At 37.5% G+C, this 23,573-nt stretch overlaps 1 protein-coding gene across 1 annotated transcript; it reads left to right on the top strand.

Annotated features, from left to right (window-relative positions):
- The first annotated feature begins 13,244 nt into the window (after window positions 1-13,244).
- LOC124898873 lies at window positions 13,245-23,105 on the top strand. The gene is made up of 4 exons (XM_047412966.1): window positions 13,245-13,469; window positions 14,991-15,055; window positions 15,605-16,993; window positions 22,834-23,105. Exons 3-4 carry the CDS (start codon window positions 15,610-15,612, stop codon window positions 22,857-22,859), a joined length of 1,410 nt encoding a protein of 469 aa, XP_047268922.1. The 5' UTR covers window positions 13,245-13,469; window positions 14,991-15,055; window positions 15,605-15,609; the 3' UTR covers window positions 22,860-23,105.
- Window positions 23,106-23,573: the final 468 nt, after the last annotated feature.

The following is a 23,573-nucleotide window of genomic DNA, read 5'->3' as shown; positions in this document are numbered from 1 at the left end:
GGCATTGAAAATAAATGTCTGTTATAAATAGTAGACTTATCATCAAATTGAATACAAATCCTTCCATCTGGATTTTGAGTGACATGCAAAAAGTCGTTGTTCGTTAAGTCATTAGTAACTTAACTTGGAGATATAATTGAATTTAAGGTCCAAGTAGTGGAAAAATCAATTTCATCCCATCTGATAGGTTTTCCTGTGGTGACCTTAGACCTTGCAAAATTAGTTTCAACTAAAATAGTCTGATTAAATGTATCGTATAACTTACACCTAGGATTTAATATAGACAACAATTTATAATAAATTTTGTATGACAAACATATAAGTTCAGATCCAGGCACATACTTATAACCATGCATTTTCACATTTGATATCAAAGCATCAAGTATATTTGCATCAATCAAAGATAATTACAAATTTGGCTGAGTGTTGAAATAAATTGGATTATAGGACACAGTGGATTCAATCGAACCCATCAGAGATTGTCAAAAATTCAAATTTCTAGCATCTCTAAGAGCTGCTAAAAATATCTCTAGTAACCCTTTAAGGTTAATGGTTTAAAAGCAATTTGAACCATTCCAATATGCATAAAATTATAATGATTTTTATGTAAATTAATATCACGTTTATTTAATAAATGAATCGTCTGTTCTGAAGAATTTAATGCTAAAGACTGTTTAGTCGTCTTTATTATTTATTTAGAAAGAACTTTATCAAAGCAACCAGAATCATAAATGATTTTTATATCAACCTTTGGAATAGTCCACTTATTTAACAAGTCAAGATTTTGAGGTATATCTACCTCTTCAATTCAAGTACTCTTAGTACTCCCATCTCCCATCTCCCATCTCCATGAGTAGAGAAATCATATCTATGCTGAATTCAAATCTATTGCATAATCACCATAGAAGTACTAGTATATATTTAATGTATACAAGTGTATATGTTTTCTAAAGTAGTATATATTTAGTGTATAATGTTGTATGTATGTTATTTCAAGTAGTATTTTAAGTAATATATATTATATTGTACGTATATATGTGTATATATTTTCTATAGACTCTAAACTAGTATATATTTAATGTATACATGTGTATATGTTTTCTAAAGTAGTATATATTTAGTGTATTTATGCTGTATGTATATTGTTCAACGTATTTAAAATGTATATAGGTGTGTATATATAGTATATATTGAAAAAAACATGTAAATTTGATAGTTTTTACATTTTGACCAATTTTGACTGGTCAAAACCGAATTCATGCTAAGTGGGCCGGTTTCGGTCTATTTCAGCATATTTTACTGTTTGGGCCCAGCTCGACCCGTTAAGAATGACCCGGTACCGAACTGGCCTCGGAATCGGTAAAAAGAAGTGGTCCGGTGCCGATTTGAATCGGACCGACCCGGTTGAGAAACATAGGTAAAAGTATTGTCATCCTAATATATAACTTACTTCGTTATCCCAATTATATTTTTGATGATTCATTTTCTTTTGAGAAAATACATAAAAAACATCCTAAACTTGTCTTCATTACTTACTTTAACACTCTAACTTTACATAAAATTATTTACCCCCTTAATTTTGTTTCAAGTGAATTTAATTCCCCCTAAAAAATGGAGAACCACACTTACAGTGGAAGGTGCTCTACATGCACCTCCACGTGTCAATGTTTTTAAAAAATATTTTTAAAGTTATTTTTTTTATTTTTCACCATCTACCTTTATCCTAGTTTCATCGTCGTCGATTTTATCGAATACAACACCAACTACTCTTCATCTGCTTCATTATTGCTACCATCAACTCACAAACTCTTCACCACTGCTAAGACTATCTTCGCAGCCATTAATTTCATTCATAGTACCCATAACCAAGGTCCAAGAGTAATACCACCTCCATCTCCACCACCGTCATTAATACAACTCTAATATAATTCACTCTCACTGTCAATTCCGTAATATCCAACAACAAAATCAATGGCAACGAGAAATTGGGCCATAAGAATCATACTAAAATAAAGTATAGTAAAATTAAAGAATAGTGGCAGGGGACGAGATGGTGGTGTGTAAGAAGGTATTAAGAGTGTCCGCCGCCGATTTCATAAAATCCGCAATAAACCATTCAATTTCCCCATGAATTGAATTTCAATTTCCTCATGAATTGAGTTTCAATTTCCTCATGGATTGAACATCCTCCTTGGAGTCTTAAGTTATAACAATTATACTCTCTTTAATAACCTCTATAGATACCTTCGACAAGCTCTTTGTCCTATCACCAATGTCAAGAAAATCTGGTGGACTGGAAGATATGGGGGTGGCAATGGACGAAAAATAGAGAAACAATGGAGGAAATCGGTATTTGATGTATGATGGGTGGAAATCATTGATCTGTGATAGAAGAAAGGGGTGGAGAGTCCATGAATTGCCTCCAATTGAAGTAAAACTTACAAAATCATTGTTTAGTTTGGTTCCTCTTATAGGATAATCTAATTCCTGGATTTTGTAATTCTATAAGTGATCCTCATTAAAAATAGCCATTTAGATAATGGATATTTTTTCATAGGTCCTCTAAAAGAAAAAATGTAAGAAAGAATGCATAAATTTGGACCTGTCAATCTTTTATTTCCTTTTTCTTTCTTTCCACGAAATTTTCTTTTTCTTTCTTTCTTTCTTTCTTTCTTTATTTCCACGTGAGTATTGGAGAGTGAAAACACTCTCCTTGTTAGAGGAGGAGTTAAATTTACTTGAACGAAATTAAGGGGATAAATAATTATATACAAGGTTAGAGTGCTAAAGTAAGTTATGGGAACAAGTTCAGGGGGGTTTTAATGTATTTTCTCTCTTCTTTTTACACTTTATTTGGATGATGATTTGTCATGATTTCATAATGTACGGTACTGCATGGTATGGTATAATACAATACAATGTTTGGATAGACTGTACTGTTCACTGTTATTTAACAAGAGTTTTATTGTTTGGTTTGAAAGTATGATACTGTATTGTAATTGGTAAGTTTAATAAAATGCCCTTAATTATTATAAATGTTAAATTTATCAATAATTATTAATAAAATAATTTTTTTCCTACTATTTTATCATAAATTATGCCATATAGATATATTAAGTTGTTAAATTCATGTAAATTCTAACAAAGTCAATGAAATAGTAGATCAAATAAATATAACCGAATTTATTTTTTTATAGTACAAATTTTATTTCTTTTTGGTGTTTTGAAACGTGACACCAATGACAAGTAGAAAGCTTGAATGCATTTTTTTGTGTATGCTACGGGTGTGTTTGGTATGAAATCAGGAAAAATAAATTCAAGAAAATAAATTGTTTCTTACTTATTTTATTGTGTTCGTAACACAAATAGAAAAATATTTTTGTAAGGTATTTGTATATATTTAACACAAAATAATAAAAACGAATATGATAAAGGGGCAGGATGAGAAAAAAATTATTTTTAGAAAAAATACTTTAAGGGTGGGGGTAGTGAAGTAGGGGGTCGGGATAAGGGGTAGGGGTAGGAGTGGGGGTAAGAAAAAGAGTTCTAATTTTTTTTAAAGATATATTAATTTTAATTTTTTTGTATGGGATCGGGGGGGAGGGGGGGGGGGGGGGGAGGGGGGGGAGGTGATGTATTTTAAAAATAAATTTAAAAAATAAAAAAGAAATTGGTAGGGGGAGGGTTAGTAGGTGGTGGGTTGGGAGTGAGGGTCGAGTAAAAACAAATTTTTGAAATATTTTTAAAAAATAAATTTAAAAAATAGGGTTTGGTAGGGGTGGGGTCGAGTCAAGGTAAAGGCAGGGGGCGAGGCTGATGGGGTGGAGGTCGGGGGATGAGGTGGAGTTAAATAATATAAGGTGAAGGGTAAAATAGGATTATATAATATTAAGTAAGAACATAATTGGAAAAGAAATAAGCAAATCATGAGATACCATCAAATTGGTAGTTACATAAAATGGGGGGTTTTCATGATTACCAAACCATGAAATTAAACTATATCATACCATACATTTTAAGAAATAATCAAAACAAACATGATTCTCTTAATAACTATACCATACCATACCATGGGAAATCACCATCCAAACAAAGGGTTAGTCAACACTTAATGACGTGGCTTAAACAGTGACTTGCAAGAAATCCTCTAAATTAGGTTATTATCAGTAAAATTACTTATCCGAAGAAAAAAATGGCACGACTTAAAAAGTGACCCAGTAGTAATATTTGTTACTCCCTTCGTTTCATTTTATGTGTCGCCATTTGATCGGGTACGGAGTTTAAGAAATAAATAACGACTTTGTAAATTTTATAAAATTGCCCCTCTTAAAGTTCTCTTTTAATTGTCTTTTCTTATAAAGTGGAACCCACTAAGGATAAAATGGGGATGATGCCATTAAATAGTTACCAAATAAGGAAAGATGACATTCTTTTTGGAATAGACCAAAAAGGAAATGACGACACATAAAATAGGACGGAGGGAGTATTTCTCAACATTAAAAGCTCTCTTTTAAGAAATCCTCTATGTTGGGTTAAGATCTCTTACTACTATGACCTAAAGAAGTCTGCCTAAAAACTGCACCTTCGCCTAGTTTTAGGCTGTTTTGTTTTGCCTCCTTTTTTATCCCACTGTATTCAAATACTAGATATCATTTATCACTTACTAATTGGTTAATGATCAAACTTAAGTTGGGAATTGGTATTGAAAAAGAAAAAAAGGGCAACCTGGTGTACTAAAGCTCCAGCTATGTCCAGAGTCTGGGGAAGGTTTGAACCATAAGGATCTATTGTACGCAACTTTACCTTGCATTTCTGCCAGAGGCTGTTTCTATGGCTTGAACCAGTAACCTCCTAGTCACACGACAACAACTTTACCGATTACTCTAAGGATCTCCTTCGAAATTGATATTGCCACTTCTATAAATCTAGTTAGTTGCTTCTGAGATATTCGCATACTTTAGATTTTAAATTTGTCTATAGAACAGTGGGTTGAAAATACTGTGAAGGGACTTCACAAATAAAAGAAAAATATTTTAAGGGGCAAGGAATTGTGGGCTCTCATGGCATAAAAATATGGCTCTGTTTGAATGAACTAGCTGAAACCAGACTTGTAGTTGTCCTTTCTAATGCCTTTTTTGTTTGGGCATAATGGTCATTATTTGCTTTCTATTTAATCATGAATTCTGTTATGAATCGGGCAGAAATAAAGCAAACCATAAATAGAAAGAAAATAAGAACACACAGATTTACATGGAAACCCCTGTGGAAAAACTACGGGCAGAGGCAGAGGATGTTTCACTATAATAAAATGAGAGAAGTACAATGTGGTGAATGAGTATTTTATGGATACACAAAAAAACCCACTAAATTCACTTAAATAATATGTGCATACAAATAAGTCCTAGGCCCAAAAAATATAAAGGTCCTTTCGGCTCGATCCCTACGCTACCACCACAGACCCCATTGAAAATCATAAATATGGGTCGTACTGTGAAACTTTCTGAACCAGATCAATAAAATTTGGGTCACAACTCTAGCAATATCCAACTTGACATGAATTCTAATTCAGAACTCAAATCTATTTCAAGACAAACTCTCTACCTCTTTCACAAAAGCCCCTGAGGGCACATCTTAATAGCTAACACTAACTAAGTCCAAACAATGCTCAAATTTGGCACTTGGTAGTGTCTTGGTCATCATATCGGCAGGATTATCATGAGTACTAATCTTGCTCACCACTATATCACCATGAGAAATAAGTTTACGCATAAAATAATACCGAATATCAATGTGCTTTGTCCTCTCGTGAAACATCTGATCTTTCGTAAGGAAGATAGCACTCTGACTGTCGCAAAAGACCGTAGTAATATGTACGTCTTTACTGAGTTCACCAAACAGGCCCTTCAACCAAATAGATTCCTTTAAAGCCTCTGTAATAGTCATATACTCTGCCTCAGTAGTTGACAAAGCAACCATAGTCTGTAAGGTAGCTTTCCAACTAATAGCACAACCACCAATAGTAAAAACATAGCCTGTAAGGGATCTCCTACAAAATCAGAATTAACATACCCGATTACTCCATCTCTATTTTGCCTAAACTACAAACAAACATCAACAGATCTATGTAAGTATCTGAAAATCCACTGAACTGTTTTCCAATGTTCTTTGCCAGGATTTTCCATGTATCTGCTAACTGCACTAACAGCATAAGATAAATCTAGTTGGGAACGCACCATCGCATATATAAGAGACCCAACAACACTAGAGTATGGAACTTGAGACATATAGTCATGCTCATTCTCTGTTTTTGGAGATAAAGTGGCCGAGAGTTTGAAGTGAGCTGCCAATGGAGTACTAACAGGCTTGGCATTTTGTATATTGAAACTGTGAAGCACTTTCTCAATATACCTTTTCTTACTCAGGTATAACTTCCACTTATCTCTATCCCTCATAATTTTTATGCCAAGAATTTTCTTTGCTGCTCCTAAATCCTTCATCTCAAAATCCTTACTGAGCTAGGCTTTGACTTTTATTATCTCTTTCATATCCTTTACTGCAATCAATATATCATCAATATATAAGAGAAGATACACGAATGAACCATCACTTACTTCATTGAAGTAGACACAAATATCATAGCTGCTTCTCTAAAATATATGAGAGGTCACAAAAGAGTAAAACCTCATATATCACTGTCTGGGAGACTGCTTTAAGCTATAAAGAGACCTTTTTAGCAAGCATACATAGTTCTCCTTTCCTGAGACTACAAAGCCCTCTGGTTGCTACATATAGATGTCCTCCTCAAGTTCTCCATGTAAGAATGCAGTTTTGACATCCAATTGCTCAAGCTTAAGATTATTCATGGCCATAATACCAAGCAATTCTTGAATCGAACTATGCTTTACAACTGGAGAAAACACATCTGTGAAGTCAATACCTGGAACCTGACTATAACCTTTAGCAACTAGTCTTTCTTTGTACCTATAATCTTCAACTCCCAATGTTCCTTCTTTCTTTTTGAATACCTACTTGCAACAGACAACTTTCTTATCTTTAGGAAATTTCACCAGTCCCATGTGCTATTCTTATGAAGTGATTCCATCTCCTCCTACATAGCAATCATCCATCGGCCGGAATAATCACAACTAACTGCCTCTGACTAAGAAGAAGGATCTTTACCAGAATCAATACCTTCTGCTACACTCAATGCATAAGCAACCAAATAAGCTTTAGCATACTTTTGAGGAGGTCTAATATCTCTTCTAGGACTGTCTTTAGTAATAAAATGTTATGGTGCCACTAATGGTGAAGAAGAAATTGTATCACTTTGTATATCTGGGCTAGACTGAGAAGTAGACACTGGTGTAGACTCTGCTCCAATCTGCAATTCAACATGGGTGCTTGACTTTTGCCGATTCTTGTCACTAAGCTCATCTAGAGGTGAAGCACTAGATTCGAAGGGAGCTCGAAGCATGGAAGATTCATTAAACACAACATCCCTGCTAATTATACCTTTCTGCTTTCTGGACACCAAAGGTTATAACCTTTAACACCAGGCTTATAACCCATAAATAAGTACTTAATAGATCTAGGTTCCAACTTTCTATTATCAACATGAGCATACCCAGACATTCAAATATCCTCACATTAGAATAACTAGCAGAAGTACAGAAGTACCAGACTATACCTCTTGTGGAGTCTTTTTATCAATCATGATTGGGAAAGAGCGGTTACTAAGAAAACAAGCTGTGGAAGCAGCTTCGACCTAAAAAAACTTGGGTAAACTAGCATTAGAGAGCATACAACGCACCTTCTCTATTATAGTCGTATTCATTCATTCAGCCATACCATTCTGTCGTGGAGTATGATGAACTGTCAAGTGCCTCACAATTCCTTCTGACTTGCATAGAGCATTAAATCTATAAGAATATAACTATAAACCAATATTAGTCCGAAGGCGTTTTACCTACTTTCCTGTATGCTTTTCAATTATAGTCTTCCATTCCTTGAAAGTAGGCAACACATCATTGTTTTGCTTCAGAAAGAACACTCAAACTTATCTGGAATAGTCATTAATAAAAGTCAACAAGTAATTAGTGCCTCTCTAGAAGGTACTCTAGCAGGACCCCAGAGATTAGAATGAATGTAATCAAGTGTGCCCTTAGTTGAGTGGATGCCTGTAGTGAATTTGACTCTCTTTTACTTCCCAAAAATGTAGTGCTCACAGAACTCCAATTTGGTAATACTCTACCCATCAAGAAGTCCTCTCCTGCTTAGTTCAGCCATCCCATTTTCACTTATATGCCCCAGGTGCATATGCCAAAGTTTAGCAATGTCACTTTCTAATAGAGAGGAGGTAGAAACAGCCGCCTCACCTATAATAGTAGAGCCTTGCAGGACATACAAATTTTCAAAATTTCTCTGTCCCTTCATCATAATAAGAGAACCTTTAGTAACCTTAAGACTCCACCTTCTCCAGTGTACCTATAACCGTTTGAATCAAGGGTACTCAAGGAAATAAGATTTCTTTTTAGGTCTGGGACACACCGTACATCACCAAGTGTCCTCACAACCCCATCAAATATCTTAATCCTGATTGTTCCAATACCAATTATCTTACAAGGTGTGTTATTTCCCATCAGCAAACACTTTTAGAGACTATTTCATATGTTGTAAATCAATACCGATTACGACACATATAAAATATGCAAGCTGAATTAAGAATCCAATCCTCGCAGGGTTTGGAGTTACCATCAAAAACTACTAAGAGTTCTCCATTACTACCACCATCTTTAACAAAACTGGATTCACCGGACTTCTTTGGTTGGTTTCATTTTGGTTTTGGAGTTTCTCTTTTCTCTCTATTCTGTAACTTCCAACACTCAAATTTGATATGGCCCTTCTTCTTGCAATAATTATAGGTTTTGTTTATATTTATGGATTTTGACATAGTCCTGTCATCACCCCCAGAATTCCTCTCATGAGTACTTCCTTTTTGAATAATGAGACCATCTCCTTGAGTTTCAAACCCATTCATAAAATGTTCATCTTCTTCTTAGAGAACAATACATCATAGAATTCATCAATCTTCAAGGTATCACGACTATATAAAATCGTATCCCTAAATGTCATGTATGATATAGGCAGCGAACACAATAGAATCAACCCTAGATCTTTCTCATCGTACTTAACCTCCAGAGTCTCTAAATCAGAGGCGATTTCCATAACTACAAATATGTGATCCTCCAAGGATGCATCCTCAGACATGTTATGGGAATAAAGTCGTTACTTGAGATGCAACTTACTTGTTAGGCTCTTCATCATACACATCAATTCCAGTTTCAACCATAATGCAGCAGCTGTGGTCTCCTTCAAAACATCCTGTAAAATCTGATTGGATAAATAAAGATGGATTTGAGATAGAGCCTTTTGATCCATACGTCATTTGTCCTTGTCTGTCTATGATGAGGCATCTTCTCAAACCCTAATAAAGCATCTTTCAAATCCATTTGTGTGAGAACAACCCACATCTTAACCTGCCATAAAAAATCTGGTGTTGTGATCCAACAATGGAATATCATACTTCATGGTTGCCATCCTCGAGAAAATAATTGAACAAGCTCTGATACCAGTTTGTTATGAATTGGGTAAAAATAAAGCAAACCACAAGCAGAAAGAAAAAAAGAACACACAAATTTACGTGGAAATCCTTATGGGAAAAACCATGGGCAGAGGCAGAAGATATTTCACTATAATGAAATGAAAGGAGTACAATGTGGTGAGTGAGTATTTTCTGGATACACAAAACAATCCACTAAATGCACTTATATAATATGTGCATACAAATAAGTCCTAGGCCCAAAAAACATAAAGGTCCATGGGCCTATTGGCCCGATCCCTACGCTACCACCACAGATCCCATTGAAAATCACAAACATAGGTCGCACTGCAAAACTTTCTGGCCAGATCAACAAAATTTGGGTGACAACTCTAATAATTTCTATCTAGAAGTATAAGATAGTGAGTCATTTACAATCTATGAAGAGCAATAAATGAGGTGTGTTTAACAAATTATTTGTTCTCAGTTGAGATTGTGAGATGAACCATAAATGCAAGATGAGAAACTATCAAGGCTCATTCAGATTCTCTTATTGTTCGCTCCCATTTTTTTGTCTGGAGAATGTTTATTGTATTTTACAATTTTCCATATGTATGTTGATAGGAACGTAGAGTGTTCTTGAGTCTTGTACTCCCCTTGAATAACACTTTTAAATGTCTTATTTTCTATTTCATCTGCCTGTGGATTATGGTATTAGAAAGGAATCATCATCATTTTCATATAAGTTCTTTATCATCATGTCGAGCCACCATGGTGAGTTCCTTATCACTATCTATGGCCATCTCTAGGTGGAGGAAGAACCTCCAACTAAATTAGAGTTGTTTTTTTAATTTTTTGTGGGAGAAGTAAAATTGAATTCCAAATACAATTTCAAATTGTATTTGGAAATCTTATGGCCAAACATTACTATTTTTATTAAAATAAAATAATTTTGTAAAATTTTTTTATGGCCAAACACCCCATAAGTGCTTTCAAGTCTTGGTTGTTTTTGGTAGTTTAACTACTAAACAGTTTTAGTCACAAAGATGGTACACCTCTTGTTCTCTAAAAATGAATTGCACTGGAAATCATGAAAAGTCTAGTTCTACTTCATTATTGTATTTTGCTATCAACTACCTGATTACTATTGTACAATCTTAGATGAAGAATGAAAATAAAAAGTGGTTGATAAATGTGTATTGTGTGCTAAGAAAGTAGTTCATGAGTGTACTGAGTGTCATTATCAAGTTGGTTATCATGTTGTTAAGTTAGAACTTTAGTCCTTTAGGTTTTAAACTAGTACTTTGTCTAAATTACACATTAGCATGAGAATTTATTGTAGATGAGCTGGAATAGTCCTGTCAGAGTTGGTTAAGCTATAGTACTGCAGGTTTATTCTATTAAGGTGTGGATGTCAGCTGGGGTTGTACTGCTATATATAGTTCTATTGCAAATGTAATGGGATCATATTGAAGATCACTATATCTTAGTCGTAATTAGCTTAGTAGTAGCTGCTTATCTTAATCAATTTCTTCCTGTATTTTCTCTATTTTTACTGTTGGAAGACTGTTCCATTGATTAATGTTCATTTGTGATCATTTTTCTTTCTAGAACTACATTATTTGGTATCAGATCATCAACTTGAGCTTTGTGCGTGTTAGCATCGAAATATATATGAGTGATATTAAGTTTATATTGGAGAGGGTGACCTTAGAAATGACTAACTTTTTTGTGAGATAGTCCTAAATTGAAAAGCAACATAAGAAATCAATTGCAGCCTTGAGAGAAACCTCGGAGGGAAATAAAGTATTTGATAGATGAAGGGGGTCTATAGAGATGATGGGGGTGAAAATATTTACGCTCTAGCTAGAGACCCCATGGCATGGACAAATATGAACGGGACAACAATCTCCTGCAGTCAATCAGACATGCGTAGCTTCTTACCCACAATTGCGAACCCAATTTTCAAATAATATAAAGGTAAACACACCTCAAGGCCAGACACCACTAATAGTAAGTAAAGGATCCACTTTCACTCGTAAATAAGGTGGATCATCACCTAAAAATAGATCGGGTAGCATTGCTATGACCAGATTTACAAAGATGGAAGTTTCCCATATTTAATGACTCAAACCTCAGGAGTTGGCTATACAAGGTAGAACAATACTTCTCTATGGATGAGGTACCCTATATTCAAAGGTTAAAATAGATTCAATTCATCTTGATGATATTGCTATTGAGTGGAATTTAACTTGTTTTAAAAGTAGAGCTCATTTGCCTTACCCTGCTTGGGAAGAATATGTGTATGCTTTGATGGATAGGTTTAGGACTGAATACTCGGATCCAGTGGCTCAACTTAAGCTAATTAAACAGGTAGGCACAATTATTGAATGTCAAAAAGAATTTGATAGGATCATGTGTCACAACCCGAACCAGGGCCTGACCATGATGAGTATCTCAAGTCCTCCATGGACTGGAGACCACCCTTTATACCTAACCAAATCACCACACACTGCCCAAAAATGGTTGAATCTCAAATATATAACAAGATAGCATAAGATAAGCTCAAGGAAATTTAAGACATATCTGTAATCGACCAAGCATAACCAACCAACATCACCACCCAAGTCCACAGTAATCTAACAAAGCCTCTATTAAAAAAGATCCATTCTTGGTCGGGACATGTCCCCGATCATGACAATGACAATGATAATGTTGATGATAATATAACTCTCAATTCTAGTCTATGAAAAGAACTGATGAAATGTCTAAGTCTTCCAGAGAATGGAAGCTCACCACTTTACCACAATGAATCAACAAACCAAGACGATCCACCTAACTCTATGTAAAAAAGGTAGTAGTATCTCTGGTGCCTGCATCACATGGGGATACAACATCCGAAGATGGTTAGTGAGGTGAATACTAGCATAAAACTCGGGGATAAGGGACCCATTAATGTCAAGTCTAACTATATCAAATACCATATGAACCATATCATAATACATATATAAATAATATATCGGGATAGGGAACAAGGCTTAGTATGCACTATAAAACTTTAGCCTGGATTGTGTAGCTCAACCGTCATAACATAATGTAACACCCCACATTTTACATGTACTAGTAATGTTCACATAAAATGACATACGACTTGATTTAATTACTACCAAAATTTTTCAAGTGTTCAAGTGTTAGATTGGGGCACTATATGGAAGTCTATTTAGGGACTGTGGCCTTAAACGGAGAAAACCATTGACATGCTTATGGAACTTAGGAAGCTAGCAGGTGAGTCACCTGTGTGCTTAGCTTAAAATTATATATACATGAGGGAGAAGAATTCATTCATAAGTGAACTCACTTGAAGTCTAAACGTTAGTAAAAAGAAAGGGGAACGAAGACAAGGCTTAACGCCGAAACCTTCCAAGTCTTGTGACAAACGAAGCCCAAGTTAGGGAGGCTATTTAAGCCAATGGTTTAACATTATATTGGGCCAAGATGTTCAGCCCAAGATTTTTATATAATAGGCCCAACTACATTCATTCACTACCAACAAAATTGAGCCCAAACAAAGTGCAAGAAAGAGTAAGGAAATGGGCCACTAAAGCCCATTGATTTAGAGATCCAAAAGGCCCAAGTGAAAGGGGAAAATTAGTCCTTAGCCAAATTGAGTTAATCAGCTGAAAATATCAAGATAGAGTCGGTCTAAAGTCTCCTTAAAAAGGGACCAAAACCGAGCTCCTTGAGTTAACCAACAAAAGACCAAAAATTTCAGGATTTCTCTCTAAGTTTCTCTTGGTATTTCTTCACCTTGGAAGGCAACCAAAGGCTACTTTTTGAGTTCTTGAATTAGGCCTACACCTTGGGAGTTAAGGTATGTAAAAATAACCATATACTTGATATGAATTTTCCATGGAAAACAAGATAAGTTGGCTGGTTCACTGTGCAGGAATTTCTGGACAGCTTGTGTCCTGAAAGTTGTTGTTTGGTTTTCTTGGCTTTGGAACGATTTTTACCCTGATTTTTCACTTTAATATGATGTAAAGTTGAGGTTATTAACATGTTGCAGTGTGTATATGGTTGCCAAGGTTGCTGGACTGTTTTGCTAGTTCTTTGGAAACAAGTATCCTTATATGATCTTATGTGCTTCCAAACTGGTATTGGACTGTTTTGTTGAGGGGGATGTTGTTTCACATTTCCCCTACGTTTTGAGCTATTTTGTGACTATGTTAAGGTTTATTTGATGTATATATATGTTGGGAGCATCTGGTTCAAAGTTGGGACAAGTATGAATTGTTAACGACGAAATGTAGGGAGACGACGAGATGTTGTGCTTCTTAGTTGAGCGTTTTGTAAAATGGTTATGTGCTGTAGTTATGGACTGTTGCCAGCATGTTATAGAACTAATATGGGCTATATACATCATGTATATGATAATCTATGCTGGTTGAATACAGTTAGAATTGAGAAAGTCGGAATAACACCATTGAGTTGATGGTTATACGTTTGTTGCCAAAGTGTTGTGTCTTGTGAGATTGGGCTGTCCAGATGCATTGAGTAGCTGCTAATACTAGCTTTAAAACATGATATTGTAGATAAATAGTTGGAAGAAAAGAAGTCATTTCGACGTAAAAACAAGTTGATATGTCGAGGTATGTAAGGCTATTCGATCTCTTATTATTTGGCATGGAATCCAAAGTCTTCATTGGCACATAGAGATCTTTACAAACTTCGACATAACCACTCCACTCTTTAATATGTACTTGTGTGTCCAGATTCGAGCATTGTCACTGCTGCGTACATACATTGGGTACCATGACATATGAGTCTTCTTTTTAGCTAAATAGAGTTCATACGTTGTTTATGTCCTACATGTTTCACTAATTGTACAACTCACTCTTTTCATTATGATATGATGTTACATGGACACAATACTTGTCATTTGTCATGCTTATAGTTTTATAGCTCAAATGTTACGACCACCAAAGATTCATCTCAAAAGTAATAAGAAGATTTATGTATACATTTGCTTCTGTTGGGTGGTATCCCAGGGGTGAAAGAATCACCTAGCATGGGTCAATCCCAGTATTACAGGGGGTATCCCAGGGGTGAAAGGAAAGCCTAGCATGGGTCGATCCTGATATAGATTTACCACTGATCAGCTGGTCATTTGTATTACATGCTGTGCACAGATTATTCAAGTAATAAGAGTAAAGTAACATAATTGTTATAAGGTACATGACTCCACAATATTCACAAAGGTGGTCTTTTACCCTACAGCAGTACATGGTTTCATTTGAGTTTTTATCTCATGTATAGTACATGTTGCCTTACATATTCGGTACATTATTTCGTACTGACGTCCCTCTTGGGGGACCTGCATTCCATGCTGCAGGTACAGAAGCTAATAAACCTCCCTAGTAAGAGTACAGGATATCAACCGCAGTCACTGAGCTCCAGGTTGCTTCGGGGCTTTGAGTCTTACCATATCTTTTTGCATTGTATAGTATCTTATCATGAGGCGGGGCCTGTCCCGACCCTTATAAGATAATGTTTCCTGTTTAGAGGCTTTGTAGACTACGTAAAGTATAGTATGGTCATGTATCGTATCGTAGACATTGTGGCTCCAACGGCCTAGTCATATAATATCTTTTGGCTTGCTAGTCCTATTTATCTTTTGAGGGCGTGTTTAGTATGAAAGGAACTTATAATGTTCATAGGTAATATATTGCTACAGGTTGGTTCTCCCGCGCCTTACCGGCAACGGGTGCCAGTCCGCCTTAATAGGATTTGGGGCGTGACAGAAGTGGTATCAGAGCGGGTCGTCCTAGGGAGTCTACAAAGCCGTGTCTATGTAGAATCTTGTTTATCGATGTGTTGTGCACCACATTTATAAACAAGAGGCTACGTGGCATTTAGGAGTTGTTACTTTTTTTTCATTCTTTAGATCGTGCCATAAAGCCAAATATTATAAGTGTATCATGTCTAACCCCTGAATTATTTGTACAGTAAGTATGCCAGAGACAAGGAAGAGTAAAGGTAAAGGAAAGGAAGTAGAAGTGGTAGTTGGTATACCCAACCGGGCGAGGCAACAAAGTGAGGCTCTAGATGAGTCTCTATCACAGACCTCTCCAACCCCTCCATCTGTTGATGTACCAGGAAGGAGTGAAAATCCCCCAAAACCACCTGTTGATGCTTCTGTGCAGGATTTGAGAAATGCAGTTCAACTGTTGACTCGTATAGTTGCTGGCCAAGGTCAAAGACAAGAAGGCCCAGTTGCAGGTGCAGTTGGTGCAGGTAGGGCAGCCAGTACGAGAATACGTGATTTCCTTAACTTAGACCCTCCATCATTCACTGGATCAGATCCAAATGAAGATCCACAGGATTTTATTGATCAGATCCAACGCACCTTAGGTGTTATGCATGTGAGTGGTTCAGAAGCTACTGAGTTGGCAATATATAGATTGAAGGGTGTGGCTATATTGTGGTACGAAGCTTGGAAGCAGTCCCAAGGCATAGATACACCTCCAACTACTTGGGAGGAGTTCAAAATGGCCTTTCTTGATCATTACTTGCCATTAGAGATCCGAGAGGCCCGTGCAGATCAGTTCCTGAACCTCCATCAGGGGAATATGAGCGTGAGGGAATATAGTCTTAAATTTAATTCTCTGGCCAGGTACGCTCCTAATGTTGTTGCTACTATGGCAGATAGAGTCCATCGGTATGTGGATAGGTTGGATTCATATTTGGTTAGAGATTGTACCATTGCTTCTTTGAATAAAGACATGGATATAGCGAGGATGCAAGCTTTTGCGCAGAAACTGGAGGACCAGAGACAAAGAAGGAGGGCACAAGAGATAGAAAGGGGGCAATCCAAGAGGGCCAGATCTACAGGACAGTTTACACCACCCCAGGGTGAGTTTAGGCCACGATTTTCTAACAGGCCACCCAGGCCATCATCCTCTTACTCTACAGCTAGTACTCCACCACAACTTCAAGGGTCTAGAAATGATCAATTTGGGCAGAGAAGTGAGGGCCAAGGTACACGGACAACAAGATATTCGGGAAGCCAGCAAATGCCTCCTAGGCAGCCTTGCAGACAATGTGGGAGATATCATATAGGTGCGTGTCGCATGGGAACAGATGTTTGTTATTGGTGTGGTATGCCAGGGCATGTAATAAAAGATTGCCCAAGAAGACGCAGGGGTGATATGGCACAACCTACTGGATCAGCTATTGCATCATCATCATCAGTGCCTCCATCAGGTAGAGGTGAGCAATTTCCTATAGGTCGCGGCAGAGGTATTAGAGGGGCAGCTAGTTCCAGCGTGGCCCAAAATCGCACATATGCTCTAGGGACTCGACAGAACCTGGAAGCTTCACCCGATGTGGTTATAGGTACATTGTCCATCTTCTCACATAAAGCGTATGCATTAATTGACTCTGGTTCTACATTGTCATATATTACTCCATTAGTTGCTGGGAAGCTTGGTAGGACACCTAAATTATTGAATCAACCACTTGCGGTGTCTACACCAACTGGGGAGTCGATTATAGCTAGAAGAGTCTATTGTGACTGCATAGTGACTATCTGCGACCGAGATACATTAGCTGATCTTATCGAGTTAGAAATGGTAGAATTTGATGTTATAATGGGTATGGATTGGTTGGCTTCTTGCTATGCCACCGTTGACTGCCGAACCAAGAGAGTGTACTTTCACTTTCCAAATGAAGCAGTCCTTGAATGGCAAGGCAATATTGGGGCACCAAAAGGGAGGTTTATCTCTTATTTTAAAGCTAGAAAAATGATATCAAAGGGATATATATGTCATCTCGTTAGAGTGAGAGATGTGGAGGCAGAATCACCAACTATCCAGTCTGTTCCAATAGTGAATGAATTTATTGATGTCTTTCCTGAGGAACTCCCTGGTTTGCCTCCAGAACGAGAAATAGACTTTGGTATTGACTTATTACCAGGCACTGAGCCTATCTCTATCCCTCCATATAGAATGGCCCCGGCAGAATTACGTGAATTAAAGGAGCAACTGAAAGACTTATTAGAAAAGGGTTTTATAAGGCCTAGTGTGTCCCCTTGGGGTGCACCAGTTTTATTTGTGCGTAAAAAGGATGGCACATTGAGGATGTGTATTGACTACCGACAACTGAATAGGGTGACAATTAAGAATAAATATCCCCTCCCCAGAATTGATGACTTGTTTGATCAGTTACAGGGTGCCAAATACTTTTCAAAGATCGATTTGAGATCAGGTTATCATCAGGTGAGGGTGAAGGAAAAAGATATATCTAAGACAGCTTTCCGAACCAGATATGGCCACTTTGAATTTCTTGTTATGTCGTTTGGGCTAACGAATGCACCAGCAGTTTTTATGGATTTGATGAATAGAGTGTTCAAGCCTTTCCTGGATGTGTTCGTGATAGTATTTATAGATGATATTCTGGTGTATTCAAGGTCAGAAGAGGACCATGCAAATCATTTACGACTAGTGCTACAAGTTCTCCGTGATCGTCGGTTGTATGCTAAGTTTTCCAAATGTGAATTTTGGTTAAAGTCAGTGGCATTTTTGGGCCATATTGTATCGGATGAAGGAATAAGGGTGGATTCACAAAAGATAGAGGCTGTGAAAGATTGGCCAAGGCCAACGACACCTACAGAAGTTCGAAGCTTCCTTGGATTGGCAGGTTATTACAGAAGGTTTGTTGAAGGTTTTTCTTCTATATCTGCACCTCTTACTAAGCTAACTCACAAGGAAACCAAATTCCAATGGAATGATGCATGTGAAAGGAGCTTTCAAGAGTTGAAAAGTAGGCTAACCTCAGCACCTGTGCTAGTGCTTCCAGAAGGCTCAGAGGGATATGCAGTGTATTGTGATGCTTCAGGAGTTGGTTTAGGGTGTGTACTAACACAACATGGTAAAGTGATTGCTTATGCCTCGAGACAATTGAGACCACACGAGAAAAACTACCCAACACATGATCTTGAGCTAGCAGCGGTTGTATTTGCTTTAAAGATATGGCGCCACTATTTGTATGGGATACACGTGAACATATATACAGATCATAAGAGTTTACAATATATTTTCAAGCAGAAAGATCTAAATTTGAGGCAGCGGAGGTGGCTAGAGTTAATAAAAGATTATGATATTGATATATTATACCATCCAGGGAAAGCAAATGTGGTGGCTGATGCTCTAAGTCGTAAGACACTCATGGGTACCAGTGATCAGAAAGGGGTAAAGCAAGGCATGGCTAAGGATCTGCGTCAACTAGCCAATCTGGGTGTTCGTCTACTCGAAACTCCAAGGAAGGATATTATTGTACATAACGCTACCGATCCTTCATTGATAAGGGAAGTGAAAGAAAAACAGTGTTATGATCCTATTCTACAATGCCTTAAGGAGAGAGTAAGTCAGGGTATAATGAAGGAGTTTAGGCTTACACAAGATGGAGTACTTTATTGCCAAAATAGATTGTGTGTGCCTGATGTTAATAGACTCAGAAGGAGAATAATGGAAGAAGCCCATCATTCAAGATATTCCATCCACCCAGGATCTACTAAGATGTATCATGACCTAAAGGAAGTGTTTTGGTGGGGAGGCATGAAAAAGGACCTTGCAGAGTTTGTGGCTCAATGTCGTACTTGTCAACAAGTCAAAGTAGAACACCAAAAGCCAGGTGGTTACATGCAATGTATAGAGATTCCAACTTGGAAGTGGGATATGACTAATATGGATTTTGTAACTGGTTTGCCTCGTTCAGTTAATAAGTTTGACTCCATATGGGTGATAGTTGATAGACTCACGAAGTCAGCGCACTTCCTGCCAGTTAGGAGTAATTATACAGCTGAAGAATATGCCAAATTATACCTCAAAGAGATAGTTAGGCTACATGGGGTCCCACTCTCTATTATATCTGATCGAGGAGCTCAATTCACTGCAAAATTTTGGAAGTCCTTTCAAAGGAGTTTAGGGACGCGAGTGAGTTTGAGTACAGCCTTCCATCCCCAAACAGACGGCCAAGCAGAGCGTACTATTCAAACACTTGAGGATATGTTGCGAACCTGTGCATTAGATTTTAAAGGTAGCTGGGTAGAACACTTGCCTCTTATTGAATTTGCCTATAATAACAGCTACCATTCGAGCATCAGGATGGCACCTTACGAAGCTTTGTATGGGAGGAAATGTAGGTCACCAATTGGTTGGTTCGAAGTGGGTGAAACCACCTTGCTCGGGCCAGATTTAGTCCAACAAGCCATGGAGAAAGTTAAGGTGATACAACAACGGCTAAAAACAGCCCAAAGTCGTCATAAATCATATGCAGATATTCGGAGGAGAGGGCTGGAATTCTCTATTGGAGATTGGGTATTTTTAAAGGTATCACCAATGAAAGGGGTTATGAGATTTGGTAAGAAGGGGAAACTAAGCCCACGTTACATAGGGCCATATAAGATTACTAAGAGGATCGGACAAGTTGCATATGAATTAGAGCTACCCCAGGAACTTTCAATGGTTCATCCAGTGTTTCATGTGTCAATGCTTCGAAAATGCATAGGTGACCCCTCTCGTATCACTCCTATAGAAGATGTACAGGTCACAGAGGATCTTACTTATGAAGAGGTACCGGTTGCTATTCTAGATCGCCAAGTTAAAAAGTTAAGGAACAAAGAAGTGGCATCAGTAAAGGTACTCTGGAGAAACAACCAAGTAGAAGAGATAACGTGGGAACCGGAGGAAGTAATGACATCCAAATACCCTCATCTATTTGGAGACAAGGAGGGACCAAAAGATACAGAGGAGGAACATTAATAGGTATGTGTTTGAATACTAGTTATGTTATTAAAAGTTGTGTGACCAGAAATTCAAACCTGCCTAGACTATACAGTTATGTTAACATTCGGGACGAATGTTCCTAAGGGGGGGAGGATGTAACACCCCACATTTTACATGTACTAGTAATGTTCACATAAAATGACATACGACTTGATTTAATTACTACCAAAATTTTTCAAGTGTTCAAGTGTTAGATTGGGGCACTATATGGAAGTCTATTTAGGGACTGTGGCCTTAAACGGAGAAAACCATTGACATGCTTATGGAACTTAGGAAGCTAGCAGGTGAGTCACCTGTGTGCTTAGCTTAAAATTATATATACATGAGGGAGAAGAATTCATTCATAAGTGAACTCACTTGAAGTCTAAACGTTAGTAAAAAGAAAGGGGAACGAAGACAAGGCTTAACGCCGAAACCTTCCAAGTCTTGTGACAAACGAAGCCCAAGTTAGGGAGGCTATTTAAGCCAATGGTTTAACATTATATTGGGCCAAGATGTTCAGCCCAAGATTTTTATATAATAGGCCCAACTACATTCATTCACTACCAACAAAATTGAGCCCAAACAAAGTGCAAGAAAGAGTAAGGAAATGGGCCACTAAAGCCCATTGATTTAGAGATCCAAAAGGCCCAAGTGAAAGGGGAAAATTAGTCCTTAGCCAAATTGAGTTAATCAGCTGAAAATATCAAGATAGAGTCGGTCTAAAGTCTCCTTAAAAAGGGACCAAAACCGAGCTCCTTGAGTTAACCAACAAAAGACCAAAAATTTCAGGATTTCTCTCTAAGTTTCTCTTGGTATTTCTTCACCTTGGAAGGCAACCAAAGGCTACTTTTTGAGTTCTTGAATTAGGCCTACACCTTGGGAGTTAAGGTATGTAAAAATAACCATATACTTGATATGAATTTTCCATGGAAAACAAGATAAGTTGGCTGGTTCACTGTGCAGGAATTTCTGGACAGCTTGTGTCCTGAAAGTTGTTGTTTGGTTTTCTTGGCTTTGGAACGATTTTTACCCTGATTTTTCACTTTAATATGATGTAAAGTTGAGGTTATTAACATGTTGCAGTGTGTATATGGTTGCCAAGGTTGCTGGACTGTTTTGCTAGTTCTTTGGAAACAAGTATCCTTATATGATCTTATGTGCTTCCAAACTGGTATTGGACTGTTTTGTTGAGGGGGATGTTGTTTCACATTTCCCCTACGTTTTGAGCTATTTTGTGACTATGTTAAGGTTTATTTGATGTATATATATGTTGGGAGCATCTGGTTCAAAGTTGGGACAAGTATGAATTGTTAACGACGAAATGTAGGGAGACGACGAGATGTTGTGCTTCTTAGTTGAGCGTTTTGTAAAATGGTTATGTGCTGTAGTTATGGACTGTTGCCAGCATGTTATAGAACTAATATGGGCTATATACATCATGTATATGATAATCTATGCTGGTTGAATACAGTTAGAATTGAGAAAGTCGGAATAACACCATTGAGTTGATGGTTATACGTTTGTTGCCAAAGTGTTGTGTCTTGTGAGATTGGGCTGTCCAGATGCATTGAGTAGCTGCTAATACTAGCTTTAAAACATGATATTGTAGATAAATAGTTGGAAGAAAAGAAGTCATTTCGACGTAAAAACAAGTTGATATGTCGAGGTATGTAAGGCTATTCGATCTCTTATTATTTGGCATGGAATCCAAAGTCTTCATTGGCACATAGAGATCTTTACAAACTTCGACATAACCACTCCACTCTTTAATATGTACTTGTGTGTCCAGATTCGAGCATTGTCACTGCTGCGTACATACATTGGGTACCATGACATATGAGTCTTCTTTTTAGCTAAATAGAGTTCATACGTTGTTTATGTCCTACATGTTTCACTAATTGTACAACTCACTCTTTTCATTATGATATGATGTTACATGGACACAATACTTGTCATTTGTCATGCTTATAGTTTTATAGCTCAAATGTTACGACCACCAAAGATTCATCTCAAAAGTAATAAGAAGATTTATGTATACATTTGCTTCTGTTGGGTGGTATCCCAGGGGTGAAAGAATCACCTAGCATGGGTCAATCCCAGTATTACAGGGGGTATCCCAGGGGTGAAAGGAAAGCCTAGCATGGGTCGATCCTGATATAGATTTACCACTGATCAGCTGGTCATTTGTATTACATGCTGTGCACAGATTATTCAAGTAATAAGAGTAAAGTAACATAATTGTTATAAGGTACATGACTCCACAATATTCACAAAGGTGGTCTTTTACCCTACAGCAGTACATGGTTTCATTTGAGTTTTTATCTCATGTATAGTACATGTTGCCTTACATATTCGGTACATTATTTCGTACTGACGTCCCTCTTGGGGGACCTGCATTCCATGCTGCAGGTACAGAAGCTAATAAACCTCCCTAGTAAGAGTACAGGATATCAACCGCAGTCACTGAGCTCCAGGTTGCTTCGGGGCTTTGAGTCTTACCATATCTTTTTGCATTGTATAGTATCTTATCATGAGGCGGGGCCTGTCCCGACCCTTATAAGATAATGTTTCCTGTTTAGAGGCTTTGTAGACTACGTAAAGTATAGTATGGTCATGTATCGTATCGTAGACATTGTGGCTCCAACGGCCTAGTCATATAATATCTTTTGGCTTGCTAGTCCTATTTATCTTTTGAGGGCGTGTTTAGTATGAAAGGAACTTATAATGTTCATAGGTAATATATTGCTACAGGTTGGTTCTCCCGCGCCTTACCGGCAACGGGTGCCAGTCCGCCTTAATAGGATTTGGGGCGTGACACATAAGAAGGCATCCATGGGATATACGGGTCCAGCTCTCCCCCAGCTAGAAGGGCCCAGTGCGTGTAGCCGCATGAACCAGAGGATATATGTATGCACCATTGGGGACTTGAACCTCTCGACATACCAAGGTGACTTAAGTACCCAATCATTCAATATAATACGGGGGACTCGAACCTCCCAATCATGTATTAATAATACGGGGAACTCAAACCACCTGATCCTTTACACCCCCGCATCGGCAATCACAATTTTTAGTATTGGTCCCTTGTGACCTCTACTTTCACAACTCAGCTACATAACTCCCATTAAAGACCAATTAAATCATTTATT

The sequence above is a fragment of the Capsicum annuum genome, chromosome 5, assembly GCF_002878395.1.
Source record: "Capsicum annuum cultivar UCD-10X-F1 chromosome 5, UCD10Xv1.1, whole genome shotgun sequence".
In the NCBI taxonomy this organism is placed as follows: domain Eukaryota; kingdom Viridiplantae; phylum Streptophyta; class Magnoliopsida; order Solanales; family Solanaceae; genus Capsicum; species Capsicum annuum.
This window is presented reverse-complemented; position numbering and strand designations above follow the sequence as displayed.